This window comes from Zeugodacus cucurbitae, chromosome 2, assembly GCF_028554725.1.
Source record: "Zeugodacus cucurbitae isolate PBARC_wt_2022May chromosome 2, idZeuCucr1.2, whole genome shotgun sequence".
NCBI classification, from domain to species: domain Eukaryota; kingdom Metazoa; phylum Arthropoda; class Insecta; order Diptera; family Tephritidae; genus Zeugodacus; species Zeugodacus cucurbitae.
Genome location: NC_071667.1, coordinates 50,294,686 through 50,316,470, shown reverse-complemented (window position 1 = coordinate 50,316,470; position 21,785 = coordinate 50,294,686). Strand labels below are relative to the sequence as shown.

At 37.8% G+C, this 21,785-nt stretch overlaps 1 protein-coding gene across 3 annotated transcripts in view; it reads right to left on the bottom strand.

Moving 5' to 3' along the window:
- LOC105216792 (polyhomeotic-proximal chromatin protein) overlaps positions 1–21,785 on the bottom strand; it is a 292,260-nt gene that overhangs the window by 7,487 nt on the left and 262,988 nt on the right. For all 3 annotated transcript variants that reach the window (XM_029043198.2, XM_011191452.3, XM_011191450.3), the window contains exons 5-6: positions 2,074–5,888; positions 1,913–2,006 (exon numbers count right to left, since the gene is read on the bottom strand). In XM_029043198.2, the coding sequence (XP_028899031.2) occupies positions 1,913–2,006; positions 2,074–5,888 (3,909 nt within the window). The remainder of the gene's footprint in view (positions 1–1,912; positions 2,007–2,073; positions 5,889–21,785) is intronic.

Genomic DNA, 21,785 nt, shown 5'->3' with positions numbered 1-21,785 from the left:
ACAGCTGCGGCATCAGCTAATAGAGCGTACAATTTACGAGCCTACTTATTTTTAACGATTCTTCGCTTCATGCTTGCCTCCACCCGCTACTGCCACTGCCACTTTGCGCCTTTTGGCATTTTAGCCCCATTTCATTTCACCTCCGCCTCCGCGTACACTGTCTGCGTCAGATCTGTGTGCGCCTATTCAGTGCGCCCTTAGTGCGATGGTAGGTTGCGTGCGCGTATAAATGTCGATTAGAATTTAATGTTGCGTTTAACGTCTTGATTTCTTCTTCGAATGTGAGTGGCATAAAATGTGTGATATCGTTCGGCACCCCACCTGCTGCAAATCTTCTTTTGTAGCCTGTGTATTTGCGCTTCAAAAATATGTTCGATTTTTATACTTTATGTATATGTGTGTGGGTATGTACGAGTATGCATGTTGATCAGTCTAGCATAAAAATGCCCTAAGGATGTTGTATGATACATATTTTATTGGTTTCTGCTTTGCATTGCTACAGTGCGTTCGTGCCTGTTTTTGCGCGCGCATTTTTATTGCTTTTATTGTACATATTTACCGATGTCGATTTTTAGCGAATAATAGCCTTTTGCCATATGTGCTCGTGTGTGTGTGTGTGTGTCAGTCATGTGTAGTTGCGTGGGCGTGCGAGTGGATTGTAAGTGGTTAACAGACGATTTTACGAGCGCATTAGGTGTCCATTTTAAAGCATTTTATGCTCGTGCCAAGCGAATTTAATACCATTTGCACAGTTTTTATGCGAAAAATGGCGAGGAATCGCAAACATTTTCGTATGTGCATTACTAGATTCGTAGTTTATTAGAAAGCGAAGGTGCGAACTTGCAACACAATACACATTTGAGATACTCTTATGATAAATAAGGTTATGTAATATGCACTTATGGCACAAAATCATATGACGAAAGCTATATAAATAGTACACTCCAAAAGATTTAGAGCTCTGTGTCATATGCTGCTCGATTTTTCGGATATCAAGCTTCAGGTTGTTCGCTCGCTATTTGCAAAGCTCAACTTAAATGCCATAAAGGTGCTACTTTGGACGGAGAAGGCAATTGTAAAGTAAAGTCCTCTCTCGGCGAACAAAAACCAAACTCCACAAGCCGCTCATCATTTCCGTCCTGTTTTATGGAGCAGAAGCGTGAACGATGACAACATCCGATGAGACGGCACTTGGATCTCTAGTGCCATAAACATTGGTAAGGTCGAATACCGTAAAAGATGAAACGATGAGCTATGGATGGCATTGACATAGTTCAGCGAATAAAAAGACAGTGGCTAGGTCACGTTGTCCGAATGGACGAAAACGCTCCAGCTTTGAAAGTGTTCGATGCAGTACCCGCCGATGAAAGCAGAGGAAGAGGAAGATCTCCACTCTGTTGGAAAGACCAGGTGGAGAAGGATCTGGCAGCACTTGGTATCATAAATTGGTGCCAAACAGAGAGAAAGAAGAACGAATGGTGCGCTGTTGTTAACTCGGCTATAACCACATTTTCTACGCAAATTAAGAAGAAGAACCTAAATAATGAAACCCTGAATCTAATAAAAACTATATGCTATTTTGATAAAGACAGTTCATCCTTGCTCTAAACCTTAAAGAATAGTCCATATCATATTCCCAAAGACTCTATAGAGAAGAATAATAAAGGAGATAAGCTTCTTGGGCAGATTCAGTGTGTCCAAATGCAGGAAAAATTATTATCGGGTTATCTGTTAAATATTTTTTAACGAAATTTACAAGAAAATACAATCTTCAAGTCATATTAATATCAAAATTGTGCTTGGTTGCTGCCTTCAGAGCGAATTATTGATTTTTGAGACTCATGATAACACATAAATTACGTATACAAATAAAATGGATATCAATTTATATTGAATTCAATAGCATTCATACCTTTTTCAGTGTCCGTGGTCGATGGAGACTGGCGACTGTCAGCACTCTGTGGCGAAGCGGCACCATCCGGTTCCGAGCTGGAAACACATTGTACCTGCAAAGGCGACGGAATGGGTTTAGTAATCGATTAAATGCAAAAAATAATAATTGTTTCATCCAACCATATCACTGCCACCACTACGATGACTGGGTGGACGCTCTGGGCTGCGTGGACTATGGGTGGTGGTGTCCGGTGGACTGGCTGCTGCTGAACGCTGACCACCGCGGATTGATGAATTTAACGATGATGTGGTGGCTGACGAAGACGACGTTGCTGATTCCATAACGATTTGCTCAGAGCTCAACATGCTTACATGTTGTTGTTGATTTGTGTGTTGTTGTTGCTGTTGCTGCTGCTGCTGTTGCTGCTGCTGCTGCTGCTGCTGCTGCTGCATTGCGGCAGTGGCCGGTTGAATGGCGACATGATGATGGTGTTGCTGCTGTTGTTGTGCTGACACGTGCTGCTGTACTTGCACCTGCGGCTGTGACTGCTGTTGCTGATGCTGTTGTGCTTGTGGATGCTGCTGCACTTGTATGGTCGCATTCTGCTGCACGTACGTGGCTGTGCCGGCTTGCTGTTGTGCCGTTGGCATTACCAAACCCATTGGTGTCGAATAAATTTGTCCGATCGGACTCAATTGCCCATTGCTGCCGACAATAAATTGCTGTCCGGTGGCCGTGGGCGAAATGAACTGTTTATTTTGGGGTGAGGGTGTGCGCAACATCATTGTTGTGCCCTGTGGTGTGGTCGTCAGTATGCTCGGCCCGCAAGCGCCCACATTCTGTATTTGCAGCAATGTGGTGTCGGGTGCCATCACCAGACCGGTGGGCACAATTAATTGCTGCCCAATGAGATTCATTGGCTGTATGATTTGTCCATTCTGTAAGATGATTTGTTGTGGTTGTGTCGCTGTTGCGGTAGCCGGCTTATTGACCACAATGCCCTGTATGCCGGGGCTAAGTTGGAATTGTTGCTGATATTGTGGTGCAGCCGAAGCGATTTGCACAACTTGCGGCTGTGGCGGAGGTGGTGGTGCTGGCTGCTGTTGCTGAACGGCAACGGCTGCAGCGGCGGCGGCGGCAGCTGCTTGTTGCTGTATTATGGCCGTTTGGTTGGGTATAGTTGGCGAAATTTGTGGTGAAAGACTCGTGGTGGGCGTGTTGGTTGGCGAGACACTGCCAGTGGAGTTCTTACGCTTTTTCGCACGTCTCTTCACATCCGGCGACGTGATAATAATGCGTTGTGCCTGCGCTTGTTGTTGCGTGTGCTGTGGACTCTGCTGTGTTTGTTGTACATAGGCGGTGGTGCCATCAGCCTGTTGCACAATCTGACTTACCACCTGACCATCCAACGTGGCAAATTGCTGCTGAGCAGCAGGCTGTTGCTGTTGTTGTATAACATAGCCGCCGTTCGGAAGCGTATTCAATACGACCGCTTGCTGTCCGTGCAGCAGCCCCGTGGTGGCCGTAGCACCGTTCTGTGTGGTGGTCAACAGTTGATTGCCAGCAATTAGTTGCTGACCGCCAGCGTGTATAATATTGCCAGTATTGGCAGTTGTCGCCAGCGCCACCTTAGTGCCATTGCTTGTGGTCAGTATATTCTGACCAGATGAATTTAATATAACTGTAGCCGGTTGCAGTTGCGCAGTGGTCGTGGTGGCACCCGCTGTGGATGCCTGACCTACAATGTAGCCACCTTGATGCTGGTGCTGCTGTCCATTTTGCAGTATGATGCTACCATTCGCGGTGGTCAGTTGCTGGTGACCGCCCAGCACTTCCAGTTGATTCTGTGGGTGGTGCTGATGTTGGATGATAACGTTGCCGGTTGTCGTTTGCCCAGCTCCATTGCCGGTGCCATTGCCATTAGCCGTTGTGGTGATCAGTAGTTGTTGTTGGCCTTGTGCTTGTTGCTGTTGCAATTGCGCCGTGGGCTTACCATTAGTCGGCATAACAATCAACTGTCCCGTAGAGGTCATTATGATTTGACTTGTGGGCAGCTGTAGTGGAATTGTGTTGTTGGCTTTCTGCACAGTGGCTTGCAACTTTTGCGGTTGTGGTGGCGGTGCAAGCGTCTCTAAATGCTGCTGACTAGCGGTCACCGTGACAGCTGTTGATGCAGCGGCTGTCGTTGTAGTGGCGGTTGTTGGTGTAATGGTGCGGCTAGCAGCTATAGAAGTGAGCGTATTGCGCGCAAGCGCTATGCGTTGCGGTTGTTGTTGCTGGTGCTGTTGTTGTGGTGCCTGGCGTATGATGCGTATCTGTTGGGTGTGTTGCTGTTGTGACGGTTGTTGTTGTTGTACGCGCATTTGTACCACCTGATTGGAGTTGGCTTGCGACGTGTGATGTTGCTGTTGCAACTGTTTTTGTTGTTGCTGCTGTTGCATTGGCGATGGTGATGCCGTCATTTTGGAAGAAGAGGCGCGTGAGCTGCCTGACTCCACCGAATCGGCTGGAGATGGGCATGGCAATGGACTCTCATTGCTTGTTGATATGGCACCGACTTGCTCGGGTCTTGGCGTATGCCGCTGCGTTTCGGGTGTGGAACGCGCAAAGGCGGTGCTTGAGGAGACCGGAGATTCTTGCGCGGTTGGCACCAGATTCGGTTTCTGCGAATGCTGTTGTGGTTGTGTTTGTTGTTGCCTAAAAACAACGTTTTGCTGCTGCATGAGTTGTATTTGTTGTGGTTGTTGTTGGTGCTGTTGCAACTGCAACTGTTGTTGTGGCTTCAAAGTCAGCGTGAAGTTTGTGCCACCGTCTGCGGCCATTGAAGTTGGCACCATCAACTGACCGTTGATTGAAACCACATTCATTTGTTTTAGTTGATGGTTTTGCTGTTGCTGTTGTAGTTGTAGTTGCGCCTGCTGCTGTTGCTGGTGCTGTTGCTGCTGCACATGCACTTGATTAGAAGTGACAATGATTTGCTGTGGATGAGCGCCAATTTGCTGCGGCTTGCGTTGTTGCTGCTGCTGTTGTGGTCGATAAAACGTGGTCTCCAGTTGTTGCTGCTGCTGTTGATGTTGCTGTATCTGCGTCTGATAGTGTGTCACACCATTCTGCACATAAACTTTCTTGGCGTAAGTGCCTTGTGGTTTCTTATCACCAACTGAAGTGCCTGTCGTTTCTTGCGTCACATGCTGCACTTTCTGTTGCATTGTTATATTGACGTTACCGTTAGTAGTGTTGTTGTTGCCGCCTGGCACATGCCTCATCTTAATCTGCTTATCTTCCTCAGACACACTTTCATAGTCATCAGTATCGTCTGGATCATCCCCATCATCTGCCATTTCTGCGTCATCCTCAGCACATGCATCGGCCTCGAGCTCGTCGTCTTCTTCCTCGTCTTCATCGTCATCTTCGTCCATGGCAACATTCATCATTGAGCTGTGCAGCAACGCTGTCTGTTGCTGCAGATATCCTGTGGGATCATCTTTAAAATTCGGCTGCTGCTTCTTCACTGGCGAGGAGGGTGCGCGTTTTATGTAGCGACTTGTGTTCTGTTGATGGCTCATTCCACTGCCCCCGCTTGCTGTCGTCCAAGTGGGCGTTGCCACATTGTTTTCTTCGCCAGCGATTGTGGTTATTGCATTTGTTGTTGTTGTAGCAGCTTGCGGCAATGGTGGCACACGTTCAGCATCTTTGCGCCACATTTTGCTGTCTGCGTTAAGTGAATTGGGCGGTTGTTGTTCCTGCTGTTGTTTTATTTTGATGTCTGCATTGTTTGTCACATTCTTTATCACATTTTGCTGTTGTTGTTGTTGCTGTTGATGCACCTGATAATGCACCTGTGCAGGCGGCATCATTTTATTAGGGTTTTGACTAGCTTGTTGTTGTACATTTGTGTTGCCTACTTTTGTTGGACTTAAGCTAATATTAGTAGCTGTGGGCATTGCAGATGACGCTGCGGTGGCATTGTAGGCCAACTTGCCACGTTTAATGTCTGAAAATGTAAGATAAACGAGGAAATAATAAGCATAAACGGTTTTTAAGTAACAGTATTTAGTAATAATTAAGTTAGTTAAGAATGCGAAGAATTGAAGAGAAGATATATGGAAGACTTTCTACGGAGAGATGTCCAAACATACTAATTTAATAGCGCTTTCTTTTCTCAAAAAAATGTTGCATTTATTCTGTCCTGTACTCGGGTTTTCAAATTGTGATTTTCCATCTTTGTTTTTGGTAAAAAGCTTTAGGATTTTTTGATTGATTCTAGTGCATACTATGCGTTTACATGTGTTGGTCGTACCCTACAAATTTCATGTCATTCGGTCAAGCCATTTTTGAGATACGATGGAAGAAAGTTTTAAAAACACAGTTTTGATGAAAACACGTTCAAAGTTTCCAGCTGCCAACTCAGCGCTTCGAACAGCATCTTCTTTTAACTGCTGTATTTTTAAAACGACTTCGAATTTTTAAAAATTTTACTACCGTATTCTAGACATAATAAGAAAGCAAGTAATAAAAAAATAGATTTTTTGAGCACCTCTTAAGGGATATTTTATATGTGTTTCCTCCTGCGAAGATTAATACAAGGGTTTTTTCTCCTCAATTTCATTGGAAACAATATTAGATATAACTAGTAAGTATAAGGGATAGGGACTGACGTATACCCATTTTCTTTTGAATTCTGTTATTGGAACAATAATCGGAATCGTCAATTCGATTACTTCTCAGCTTTAAGGGGTTATATACAGTTAAACGGCCGAAAAAAAGTGAATTTTCCAGAATTTTTTCTGATCCAAAAATTTATACACATATTATGGTATCTTTTAACTGTATTTTAAGACTTAGTACTAGTAAAAATATTTATTTGAAAAAGAGCTACAGCTGATCTCCAGGAGCTCCTCTCAGAAAAGACGTTTTGCGGTGACCACTATATCTCGGAACTGGATCATTTGAAATTAAAAAACCAAACAGATTTAGATAAAATAATGTTAAATCTAGTAATTAATCGAAGGAATAAGCAAAATAAATTTTTTTGACAAAATGGCGGTTTCTCAAAAAAAAAATATTTAACGGAGAGAAAAAATCTTCGATTATATACTAAAAAATATATTTAAGAAGGTCGTGTTAAAATTTGAGACTAATCGGTGTAGCCGTTTTCGAGTAATGTTGGTCACCGACTTTGAAAATACCATTTTGAGAAAAACGCGCTGCAGCTCGGACCTTGTACTTCCAAGCACTCTGAAACGCCTTTTCAAATTTGCTTGTAACTTTGAAAATATTCACCGGAACGATATGAAATTTTCTGTGTGTATTCTTAAATATATGTACATAACGAAAATGAAATAAAAAAAAAATCGATTTTTTGAAAATTCTAACTGTATATAACCCCTTAAGTGTATATTACTTCTTTAACTATTATTATTATATATGATTCATCTAAACACATAATTCCTTAATTTACTTCTATCATCTACAAAACAAAACTGTTGACTAACGGCATGCGTTGCTTCATAAATTTTACAATTTTTCATAATTCGTTTCCTGTGCACATCAATATCTATGACAAACACACTCTAAGGATTCCACAATAGCACTCAAGGAGTTGCTGCCGCCATGATGTAGAAAATCAATAAATTCTCACTTCAACCACGGCACAGCAGCGCAAACACCGGCTGCGGCGGAACACCGAGACAATCAATACTTGCGATTTACACACTTTTAACTTCCACCCAGACAATTAATCATCATTTCAGACATCAGGCGAATGTTCACATATGTTTGCGCAGCAGTGGGCCGACTGTAGACGTTGGCGATTAACGACGTAGGTGAGTGCAAGTTGTGGGGGTGAGAGTGCCTGTGACTGTGTGTATTAAAGTAAAGTAGTAGTAGCGCTGCTGCGGCCGCTTAAGGACCCAGCTAACAGAACAGTGCGGTGACCAGCTGCTGAATAGTGAAGGGAGCAACAGCCAGTCGATGCACTCAGGAAAACTATGGATTTGTGGTACCATAAGGACGCTAGTGCCTTTGTATTTATGTCTGTGTGTATGTATGGGGTATAATCGTTTACAATTGCGGCAGTGCAAAAGAAAATATTTGTTGTAGCAGCGGATAACGGTAGCGCGCAGTAAATTAATTCACCACTTTTACCTGCGAAAGCTTCATAAAAGCAATCAATTAAAATACGTCGATAAAAATCTACAGCACACACACACTTTTGAGCTGTGCATGAAACGAGGCAGACATGTACATAAATGCACATAACAGGACATACATATGTATGTGTGGTAAAGGTACAAAAGCGCCTACTCCAATGACGGAAGGACCAAATTGCTGCAAAACGGCGGCAATATAAATGTCAGCGCATAAAGCATGTGTGTGAGGGCGGCGCATACAGGCATACGAGCATAGGTAACGTGTGCATAACGAGTTCATTGCGGTTGAGGTGACAAAGCCTGCTGGCTTTTCGGCGAAACTACTGTAAATAACGTTCAAAAATGTCGTTCAAATTATTGTAGTAACAAAAAAATGCAATCGAATAAACTTGTAAAGCATAAAAACATAAACTAAAATAATAAATAATTTTAGCCCAACATAACGGTGGCAGCTGCGTTCTCCGTTTCTAATAGAGCTGACTGCTACTTTTTCTATTTTTTGGGCTGACTTATCGCAGCAATTCAATCTAGTCCACAATTATGGTGCTTTACAGTTATACACGCGCACAGTTATGTAAGTACATATGTGTGCAAGCACTTTGGCAGTGAAAATGTATAAACAAATATTGACAAAGTTGCATGTTGCACTATAAACAAGTGTAATTATGCTAAGTAAAATGGCTTGCCGCTGTTGTGGGTTTTGCATACAAAACACAAACATACACACATACATCCACACATGTAATTGAAAATGACGTTGTTGTCGCGACAAATGCGACTATGCAAATTATTTTAACTTGACGTCAACCCTTTATCACGTGCCGCTATATTACTCATAGGCTGCTATAAACCTGGTATAGCGCGGGTCAGCGAAAGGTCGCACACGTCACGCATCCGCCGATTACACAAATATGCCACAATTAAATACCAGCGAGGTATTTGAAGCGCAAAAATGTGGTTCGCCGTAGGCGTTTAAGCATGAGAAAACATAACCACACGCACAACTTTATGAATACTCGTAACGCCATATAGGTAGGTATCCATATGGCACTTATGTAAATGCGAGTATGAAAGCATGCAAAAATTTGTTTATTTGCTTTCTGATGGCTGATATGCTTGCAATTTCGATAAGCACACAGGCGCATATTTATTTATGTGCTAGGCAGTATAGTAGATTTGAGCGGTGCAACCCTGCACACGTAATTACATTCACGTGCATGTAGCGGTAAATAAAAAATGGTTGTAGAAACAGCAAACCAGTGTTTATATGGACAATAATTAAAATATTTTGGTTAAATGAGTCATAATAAATATATATGCACACATGTGTACTTTATGTATATAAATTGTATATACGCTGAAGTTTCCCCTCTTCAAATGATGAATAAAGTGTTCCTTTGTTCCTGGTATATTTTATATGTGATTCATTTTTTCATAGAATTCAAATAAATAGTTATTTATTTTGTCATTACTCTGAAACTAGATACCTTGGATAGCTCACTTCCCTATAAGTAAAGGCAATAGTATTATATGTACATATCAAATCATATGGTCAAAAACAAAGGACCGCCATTGACCAATACCGATTCACAAGAATACATTTGAACAATGATTGGCATTACCAGCTTCAGCAACTCACGTCGTCTATTTGTTGGCTTTGGTTAACCGTTGACTATCAAACTCCAATCACAACCAACTAAAATCGCAAGGTCCTTCAGAATTAAATAAAAAAGTAACGGTAATAACGCCTATTGTGAGAGGATTACCTCGAAATAGTTTGACGAATATTAAGAATCAAGCTTTGTCTTAGAAAATCGCGTTTTTGCATGGCAATTTTGCGATAAAATTGTCAGCTGTATTAATTTATTACTTTATCTATAGCAGCTGCTAAGGTAAGACACGTTTTTATGAGTTTTGCAATTTCTTTTGTTAAAAACGTACACTTCATTGTTTGTTCCAAAAACAATACAGCAATGATGCCTCAGCTTCAATTTCCACAAGAAGAGCCAAAACGAATAGATATTTTTCCAAAAAACGAAAATTACCGTTATTTTTTCGACAGTAATTATCTACTTGAAATCAATAATGTTCCAGAAGAAAGAATAAACAATTGATTTATAAAAGGTACATAAATACTTCTGAAATGATAAAAATTATTAACAAGAATTAAGTAAATCAAATAAGTTAATTAACTGAAAGAATAAATAAAATTTTAGTAAAACAAACGATGCTATGGAATTGCATTTTTAAGGGAAAAAGCCACTTTCCGGTTCTAGTTACAAATTTTACAACTCTTTTATAGATTCATAAATGTGTGGCAAATGCAAATATGAAGCCTACAAATACATATAAGAATAAAATGCATAATCGTACTTCGTATAGGTAGCACCACATGAAAGAGAAAATGACCACCACATGCCGTTTCAATGGTGGATGCAGAATTTTTTTGAATAGATTGTAGCTAATTAACTCAATCGCCAATAGCTCACGCCACTTAAAGGTTGGTTTGCAATGCTTAACGGATTTACAGTTAATTAGAGGGTTAACTGGTAATTGAAAATCACTACAACAATAAAATGTAAAAAACATTCATTCATTTGGAACACAAACTGGTGGGTGGTGCTTAGTTTAGCCTTTGAACTTCTATCTACGTTGCCATAATAATATCATAGTTGAGTGAAACAATGCAGAATGGACTACGCTTCTAGTACTCAATACTAAAGTAAACTGTAATGTAATCCACGTAACTAATTGGCAAAGTGTAGTTTTTATGTAAATACGTTAAACAAATTTAAAGAATATAACTCACGTGACTTTTTATATTTACAATATTAACGAAAGTTTAATCAAAATTCAAATCAAATTTCACAATATTCGCTCATTCAAACCGTCATTAAAAATATGTCAAGAGTTATAGAGAGATTAACCATCAGTTAATACCAATCCGTAATGTAAAATTTGATAAAAGAAATGGCGACAAAGAGACCAACTGTCGTCAACTTTTTGTGTACTCACAATAAGCCTTTCGTGGACTTCTGTCCTAAAATATTAACAACTAGCAGACTGCTCCGGCTCCGTACTCGACTTTCAAGCGCATACTTGGGAGGTTTTAAAATTTTGTTCAGCAAGCAGCTGCGAGCGCTCCTTACTTGACTCTCTGGCACGCGATTACGATGCGAAGAGAATGACTTGCAAGACGATTTTCAGTTTCTGATTAAGATTTTTCATCACGGAGTCTTTTTGATACCCTCATCTGGCAAATATTTCTTGAAAGTAGAGATTATTGCAAAAAATAAAGGCTATACTCCTGGTGAAAGTATCTTTCCAATAGTGAAATAATTTTTCAAATAGGCACAGTAGTTTTTGAATGTATTCATTACAAACATACTTACAAATCTTTCCTCTTTACAATAATAGTATAGATAATCGTATTAACTGGAGGTTATCTAACCATCCGTTTAATATATGAACACATTAAGGAAACGACGCTGAAGCTTTTATGTGAGTCCCTGTCATTATAAAATTAGTGAAATGTGACAGCATCACAAACAATATTTAATTAACAATTGACGCGCACTGATTAGCAATATAAAATAGAAAAATCAAAATCAATTATTAACATTTCGAAAGTCATTAGTGTTATTAAAAGTATCGAGTATGTATGGTAAATAAACTCGAATTATTTATGAACCCGAATACTCTAAATAATTGCATTAAAACATATGCTCACAGTGTCGCCACACAATTAATTGAAACAAATTAAGTTAAATGCCATGGCATGGCAACCAGAAAAAATATGACAAAATATTCTGCAAATACATTTTCAATAATATATGCCTGCATGCGAAAGGGATTTTGCGGTTTAAAAGTATTAGCATGCTCGTGCAAAAACAATGGCATTAAAAAATAAATAAAAAGAAATGGCAATCATATAGTATGCAGCATGTGTGTAGATGTGTGCGATTATAACCATTTTAAGCCAGCATAAAATTAAAAATCCGCCAAAGCTCGAAATGAATTCGTAATAAACTTACAATTTAATTGTTAAATATTTGCGCGAAAAAAGCGAGAGATGTGTGTCGATAAAAGTGCGCAGAAAAACGGTATAATTGTAATGCAATGGCTTCGACTTAATTCCGCGTCAATGGGGAATGAAAATTTTGACTAGACAGAAAATGAAAACAAAAGCTCATAAAAAACACACGCAAACCAAAATTGCCAACAGTGATACAAAGTTTTTCAAATATACTAAATGCGCGTAGCTTTCTAAGTACATATTTAAGTACAGCAGAGTTGGGAAAAATTGTAGTGCAAATAGTGAGGTTGCAAGGTATGATGGTCAAAGTATATCTATCAATCGGGGAATTGCTTTTATTTTTTCTGAGCCACATCTCCCCTCTAGGTAGTACGTGTGGTATACGTAACTTCTAAATTCATATTAAATATTTTTTTTTATTAAATGAAGGGATGGATGCATGAAATGTAGAGATTATTAAAATTTTCCAATTGATGTTAGGATGAATTTAATATTAATTCTATATAAATATTTGTATATATGAATTATAATTTTTAATTGTTACACAGAGATTCTAATAGCCTTTTCGCACAGCCAAATAAATTTAACACATTAATATTATAATTGAGAAACCAATTTTTGCATTTCTCACAGCCGACTACTCGATTAACTAATAACTCTTATACATTTTTGTTTTTGTTGTTCATAAAAACTTGGTAAGTTTTATCAGCTGATTATTATTTTATGAACAACCAAATTTCTACCGCGGACAACAACCCGTAGAATTGCATTCCAGTTTCAACTCGATTTGTATTCGATTAAAAATTAACGTAGTAAAAGAAATTTATTTGTTGTGGTAAACTGATCTAATTCAGCGCTTTAATCGAGCAAATGCCGGTTAATTGATGAACTTCTGTGAGAAAAGGCTGAGAAATTGCTTGCTCAATTTGGAGACTATAATTATCGTCTCTGATTAACTAAAATTAATGTTTCTGACAAAGACAGTAAATAACACAAACCTGATTTTTTTTATGAAATTCTTACTTTAGCAACAACTAAGAACATAGTTGCCACCTATTGAAAAAAATAAATAATTTTTTTAATAAGATATATTTTAGGTATATTAGCTTACCATATCAAGTAAGGGTATCAAAAGCAGTGTTAGAAGGTCTTAAATTTCTACACAAATTCGATAAGGGTTGCCATCTTTTTCAGAAGGTAAAAATATATTATATATTGAGTAAGTTTGTAGAATTTTATTCACTACTACTAATTTTATTAACGACATTGTACCGGATTACCCATGCCTGCGCGTTGTCTAACTTATAGCTTATATTGGCAGCTTGTTGGCAAATTTACAAAATAAATTTTGCATTTGCATGCTGCAGTGAATTTGATATTTTATAAAATCAAATATTTAAATGTTTTGGCGGCGATAAGTCTCACAAACCAAACACACACCCACGCAGGGAAAGTAATCAAATGAAAAAGTGCAAAGAAAAAAATAATTCAAATAAATTAATAAAAGCAATTACAAGTGGCAGTGAATAAATAAATAGCAACACAGACACACGCATACACATGCATATGGCGTATTTATTTATATTTATTTGCCGTTATGACGGCGGCCCAGCTGGGCGTCTGTGTTGGTAAATCAATTAAATGCAATTTCCTAAACAAATGACTGGTATTGCAGTGGGCCAACAACAACAACAAGGTTGCTTATTGACTGTGCTAACACAACAACTGCCACACACACATGCCCACATGTGGAGCAGACAACATGCAAATGAAAACAAACGAAAATAAAGTTAACTCGGTTTTCATGTTGGAAAATTAAATAAACAAAACAAAATATTTATTATCATTTTCATTATTATTACCGTTATTCGTAGGTCGGTTCGTGCGCATAAATAATAATAGAAGTCGCATGTTTGTATACATTACATACACTGAATGCGTATGTGTGTGTGAGTATGTTTGCTGTTGTTTTTGTTTTGTATGCGTGCAGTTAGTGGAGTATTTTTTCCGCATGTTTTGGTGATTTGTGCAAATTTATGGGGTGTTAAAAACGCCACAGGGGATCATTTATGCTCTTGATGCATGCAAACTCGCACGGCATAACGGCATATTAAGCATATTTACACATATGTGTGTGTGTGCGTATGCGTGTGGCGTTCATATACATGCAATCATGTAAAATTATTTTTTTATTGATAATAGCAAACATTTGGCGTTTGTGTTTTTTTCGCTACCGCAGCTTTGTAAAATATTTTATTTTATTTTATTAATTTATTTATGCCGAAATGCATGCGTTTATGCATTTAAGCATGCATATGAAACTAGTTTGTCAATTTCCATTTGTGCATGATTCCGTACTTGTGGTAGGCGCCACATTTAATGGTTTTGAATTACGCGCCAGTCTCACATTACTAAAAGCAAATACAAATAAATCATGATTATTTTTTTAAATATTTGCTCAGTGACATTTCACTATGTTATTTATAACAGGCGCTTAATTTTTTTACCAGACAAAACAGTTTTGCATAATAAATTACGTCATCGATGTATTTCACTCTTGGTGTTTGTTTGATCTGTGAAGTGTGGAAGGTAATCTGTGTGCTCACTTAAGCGTTGCCATATTTAAAATAGAATTTGTTTGTTTGCTTAAGTTGTTTGTATGGAATTTTGCAAGTTATTATTTGAACTTGGGAGACGGTCACGGTTTGAATAAATCAGCGATAGATGGCGCAATTACATTGAAAAATCGTATTTATAACCTGAACATACATCAGACATAAACAACATGTTTATTAGTAAGTTAGTAATCAACACAGAACTAGCAACAACTGGTCTAAATTATATAGTAGTTCTAACACTTTTATGCTCCCATATTATCATTGATTGAATTTAAATTTGGAGTGCGTAAAGTATTTAGAGTTGGGCTAATGGTAGAATAAAACCCCCGTGGTTGGTCAGATTCGATACGAAAGTTTGAGTTTCATTATTCTATGAAATGTGATCAAACAATTAACAGAGCCTTTAGGGAATTATACGTTAAGGAATTCTCATATTTTTTTGTCTTTTAGCACTTGCTGAATATTAGCGAAATTTTAAGGAAACAAAAAAGCTTCGGTCAGGCCCAAGCTGTATTCAAAAACCATAGTTTTGAGGAAAGTAATTGATTTTTTGAAAATCCTGACTACCCCTAACACCTTAAGCTGCTCAGCTCTAGAAATAAAAATTTCAACAACTAAAATTTAGAACTACGTTAAAGACAATTTGAAATTTTTAGAAGATTACTTACGAAGAGAAGATAGAATTTATTGATTTTTAAAGCTACAGGTATGAGTCTGATAGATCAAATCTACTAAAGAGGGACTTTAAATCCATGACAGCGGAATGGTTCATTTAACTCGAAATTTATTCTAGAAGATTTTAAAAATAAGAGTCTTATATTTCTAAATAAGCGACCAAGAACATTAAAATTAATATCACAGAAGAGGAACTGACAAACTGATCCATACAGAAGGTTTACTAGGAATATTAAGCCAACGACTAGTGAATGTTGACAGATTTATAAGTTTCAAACGATTATTATGAGTAGGAAGATTTAGCCTAGAATCCCGATGCCTAAAACCATAAATCCTAAGGCAAAAAGTAAAAATTGTTTTTGAACGAACTTTAACTTTTCTGAATGGATTTGGTAGTTAGGTTTCTATACCACGGAGCCATATAGAGCCTCACTAAAGTTGTAAAAATAAATTTAGTAATATGCGAATATACGGGTCTCTAAATTCTTTAGAACAACGTTTAACGAAGCTAAGAGTACGTTTTGCTTTTAAAATCATTGTATTACCAATAAGCTTAAAATTAAGTTTAGAGTCCATAGCAATTCCCAAATCAACAAAGCTAAATATTTGCTTTAATTCTTTATTACATATTAAGAACGGTATACGAATCTACGTGAAAATCACATAGTTATACATTTTTTAAGATTCAAATGCATATCATTACTATCACAACAAGTAATTAAAGTGTTGAAGTCTGTTCGCGATTGACATCTATCACTAATTGAAGTAAATGACTTAAGAAGTTTTGCTTCGTCAGCATTTAACATATAATTTTTGAGTTTTTAATTATAGAAGATGTATCATTAATGAATAACAAAAACAAAATCGGACAAAGATGACTAGCCTGAGGATACATTAACTGTATCTGAAAAGGTATCATTAAATATCACTTGCTGAGTTCTGTTGTTAAGATAAGAAGTTGGCCATTGAAGAAATCTTGGCTGAATACCAAGTAGATCCAGTTTGCTAGTAAAGATCGTAAAATTTGGTATAAAATAGAATAATATCGGAATATTCTCGAATCAAACATATCTTCGCCAACTAGATAGGCTTAAGAGTGAAAAAATCAACCACTTAAATATATAAAGTTTCTGCAGCTATGCGCGACAGAAAATTCATTTATAACTCCATTCTTGTGTCAGTTCAAGTGTGTTTGTTTATTATCATGCCATATTTATTACTTTCAACGAGTCATCGCGGATTGTATATGTGTTTTTATACTATTCAGTGGAACACTAAAAGGCAGCGGGGCAAATATTTAGAGGAGTGTTCGACACCTGTGAATATGTTCAGATAAACCTCTGTAAAGGGCTTAAATGTATATTTGTATGTCAATACGCACAAAATTCAGAGAAATTTTCGCAAAAAGCATATGTAGTCAAGGTGATAAACAATCAACGAACAGATGAATGTGCAATGAATGGTGCAAAAGAAAGTACCGGTGCGGGAAAGCAGAGCGGATTGGAAAGAACGCTCGTTTGGTGCACCGACAAAAGCAGAAAGAGATATTCCTGGAAAACAAGTCTCATAAAACATATGCGTTTCGGTGCGCACACAAAAGCAGTAGTGGCAAAAACGGCAAGGCATGAATAAACCAACAAACTTATACAATAACATATGTATGTTTGTATGTATGCATGTGGATGAGCAAAACGCATGCACCACGCAGAGCACAATCAGAAGTAAATATCGGGCCATTTCGCGTGCCAAACTTACTGCAAACATGAAAAGCAATTTTTTAAAAGCCGGAAACGGATGTAACTGCGCTGCACAGCACTCAAAAGTAAACGTACAAATACTCCAAAGTGTAGACACGCAAGCCCTGCATATATGTAGATACATATGTATGTATGCGTGTACGCTTGCGAAATGTGCAATGTGGCATTGTTGCAAGAGTCGCACCCTCCTAAACACGAACATCGGTACGCGCTTGTTTGTGTGTTGTGTGCGCCGTTGAGCAAGCATTTGCTGGCGCATAGGTGCATACTTCAAGGCGTCAAGGCGTTTTAGTATCCATAAGGCTGTATGTGACTGCAAATGCCAAACAGACTGCCCTAATAGGAAGTGTCAGTCGCCTGACAGCTCTGTGTGTGGGGAAATCGCACTGGAAAAGCTAAGTTTAAGGCGCGGTTAGAAGTCGAGTGGCTGCTTAGCGGTTGGTCTTATACAACTTGTTCAAATTTGGTTAGATTGTTCGTGAAGATTGGAATATGTTCATGTTAGCTTTAAGCTTTACAATATATAATATATTTTCTGAAAATCATTTTGAAAAATTAGCTTTAGTAGAGTAGGTATTAATTTCAATTTCATATTCTTACTTAATGAATTTATTTAGTTGCATAACTTGGTTGTAACAGTTATTTGATGAATTCTTATGAAAGGTGCTGGAACTGCATAAAGAGGTCTTGACAAAAACGACATATTTTTAGGCTTAAAATAAAGTTTATTGAATTATTTTAGATTTAGAAAATTTCTTTTGTTATAAGCATCAAATAAAAAAACAGTTGCCTGTATTTAGGATGATGTTAAATTAATTTTTTTAAGAAATATAGTCATATAATTTAATATTATTTTTTGGAGCAAACCCGATTTTTACAAGAGTTACTTCTGGTGTTGGGCTTAAGTTGAAATTATGGAAGAGTTACGACTGTAAGAACTCCTTTATTTTGTACTTGTTAGATTTTGTTTTTTTTTTTTTAAGGGAAGCTTTAGTAATTGGTAACAGAAGATGTGAAAGAACATTCCTCCAATCAGAAACATTTGTCAAGGTCAAACCTGGAAGTGGTATTGAAGATCAAAAGGCTTCCCTCAAAACTCATATGGATTTCGGAATCGCCTTAGGCTAGCTATTTGATACTTTCACAGACATATTTAATATAGAGAGAGAGTTTAGAGTGAGCTCTTTGAGTACAAAAAGAAACAACTAAAAAGCCGAATGTAATTCAAAACAAGTAAGGGAGGGCTAAGTTCGGATGTAACCGAACATTTTATACTCTCGCATTTTATTTATTTAACTTTATTTATATTATATAATACACAATTTGACCCACATATTCGTCATATATATTGTATAAAGTCCATTGAAAGTTGGAAACCCTAATACTAGGTTAGAAGCACCGAGGTCCTCGTGTTCGATATATGGGGCCTTAAAAACCTATGGTCCGATTTCGGCGATTTTTAGAATGGGGCTGCCACACTATTAACATAGTATTTGTGCAAAGTTCTGCACCGATATCTTCACTAGTACTTACTTTATATATTGTAAAGTAAACGATTCAGATTGTCTTCAAAGTTCTGGTATATAGGAAGTAGCCGTGGTTGTGAAGAGATTTGGCTTATTTTCACAACATATCATTGGGATGTAAGGAAACCAATTTAAACCAAGTTTCATTGAAATCGGTCGAGTAGTTCCTGAGATATGGTTTTTGACCCATAAGTGGGCGCCGCCACACCCATTTTCCATTTTGTAAAAAAATCTGAGTGCAGCTTCTATCTGCCATTTCTTATGTGAAATTTAGTGTTTCTGACGTTTTTCGTTAGTGAGTTAACCCACTTTTAGTAAATTTCAACCTAACCTTTGTATGGGAGGTGGGCGTGGCTATTGTCTGATTTCTTTCATTTTTGAACTGTATTAAGAAGTGGCTAAAAAAAACGGCTGCAGAAAGTTTGGTTTATATAGCTCTATTGGTTTGCGAGATATGTACAAAAACTAATGCCCCTTCATAGTGCGATCCTTCATACCAAATTTTATTTCCATAGCTTTATTTATGGCTTAGTTATGGCACTTTATGTGTTTTCGGTTTTCGCCATTTTGTGGGCGTGGCAGTGGTCCGATTTTGCACAGCTTGCACAGACGGACGGACGGACAGACATTCGGATTTGAACTCCACTCTTCACCCTGATCACTTTGGTATATGTAACCCTATATTTAACTCGTTTAGTTTTCGGTGTTACAAACAACCGTTATGTGAACAAAACTATAATACTCTCTTCAGCAACTTTGTTGCGAGAGTATAAAAATCGAAGAATTATATGCCTTTGCTTTGCTCCTAGCGCAACACTTGAGTGCCTGCCACACAAGCTCAAATTCAAAGGTGTAAAATCATACAAAGGAAAAAGTGTATTTAAAATTTAATACATACACAAATAGCGAATAGATATAACTGAATGAGTATGTACTTATGTATATATAAAATACGCAAAGTGCATAAGAGTGCTTATTGAATTGAATGGCGCACCGGTTGTTATTCAGGATGTTGCGATGTCTATTACTGCAGCGGAAAAATAGTTTCGAAAACAAACTTCGAACTTTGTTTGCGCTATTTTTCGACTCAATATTAACACACCTGCATACCTGTTTAGTAAGAACATGTGCTTGAATACAGGTAGGGTTTACTGTACAATTCTTTTTTGAACTATTTAAAGCAAGCTACCATTTCATTTGTGCATTTGTATGGCCATGAATAACGGTGTAGAAAGATACTTATGTATACATTTCAAAAGCTCTACTTGAAAAGTTTCACAACATTCAATAGAAAGTGAAGAATATACCTTTATATTTCAGTGTGTTTGCGTGTGGTTGAGTGTACTTTAAAATGAATGAACTGGCTTTCGACCCAAAGCGATTCTCAACTAAAGTGTGCGAGTCAAAACCATTTGAGTTTCGAACTTTAATTTAATAATTCAAGGCATTATCGTTGATTTGCGGGCGTGGCATTTTGAATGGTTAACCGACTGTATGGCAGGTAGCTACATTTTATAGTAAGCGATCTGCATAAAAAGAGCCTATATGTTGTGATACATTTTGAATCAACAACATGAAGAGAAAACTCTAGGTTTGCTAGTGGTGTGTGAGAGGATCTTTCGGTGTGAACAGTGGTTACGAAAAACTTCATATTAATTAATCCACTAAAATATATTGAGTCTCTGACTGTTTCCAATCGGTTCTTAAATAGAGAAAGTAATAGAATTGCTGTAAACTGCTGGTAACGATTCGGACGAAATGCATTTGTATATAACTCTAAATAAGCTCAACTCCTTTATAAACATATTATTTAATGTTGCTTTAATGTCGCATACACAATAATATAAATGTGGATGTATATTTTACGGTTTAGAGAGCTTACAACTCAAATGGCAACACATATTCGGCCACTGAGTCCAACCACAGTCAATGCAGAGTTGTATGTATTTTAATATACCTTTAAGTCGTTAGTGCAATGACAAGTTTGCGCTCATAAAGTTCATAACTCCCAATCCATGCGCAAAAACAAAAACAAAAAAAGAATAATGAATATGACTCCGCTGGCGGAAAAAACCTTGCTTATGGCACTTTATTTTATATGAGCACTTATGAATTACACAGCGCAAGTCGACGTTTGCTGTCACACATGGCGCTTTGAGCGCCTTCAACTCACCACACACACGCTTACACACATGCATGGAGAGTCACACGAGTTCGTGTTGACTTTACTTGAGTGTCCTTTTACTCGTACGTTTGGTGATTACGCAGCGGAAACGGAAGTGTTCGTTGTTATGTTGGGTTTGCATGTTTTAATTATCATATTGCAACTTCCAATTCGCTTTTAATAATAACGTTTCTGCTTACAAGCTTCCCATACAACTACAACGGTCATATTCGCCTGTTTGCCTTGCTTAAGTGTCCCTTTAAGTGTTGTGGCCGAAAAAACAAAGGCAGCTTAAGCGATATGCGAAGGCAAATGTTAAAAGTGAGTAAACGAAAGGATTTGGCGACTTGCAAAATATGAAACTGCAGAGCAAATTACGTTAAATATAAAAAATTGCAGATGGCGACAACATGCGGAATGTCTAGACGTCATTTAAAAATGTACTAAACGATAACTTGCTGCAATTGCGGCTGTTCCTTTGGTAAATCGGTGGTTGGAATTGGTGGAAATATGGCAAAAGTGCAAAAAGGGTAAGTATACATTTAAGGAATAAAAATCACTTGCTATTAGTCACGCTAATCAGTTCTAATAAGAGACTGAGTAACGTTACGAAGAGGTAATGAGCTGAGTCGCAGGCTAAACTAAACGGAAGCTAGTCACTGATATAAAATAATATATAGTAATATATGAGAATGAATATATATGCGAGTATAACAGACCGGTAGAAAAATTACATCGAAAAAAAAAAATATATATATTTGTTTGCATACATTACGATACACCAATTACTGCGAATCACCTCAAGAAAGGTTCTGGGGGATATCCTGTCAATACACATTCAAGTGAAGTGATGCCGCGCTGCTGCTAGACGGCTAAAAGTCTTGGGCCATTGGACACAAACTCTACACTGGGGACATGGTATCTTACTAGATCTTGCCACAGAACTCGTGCTAAATTGGTCTT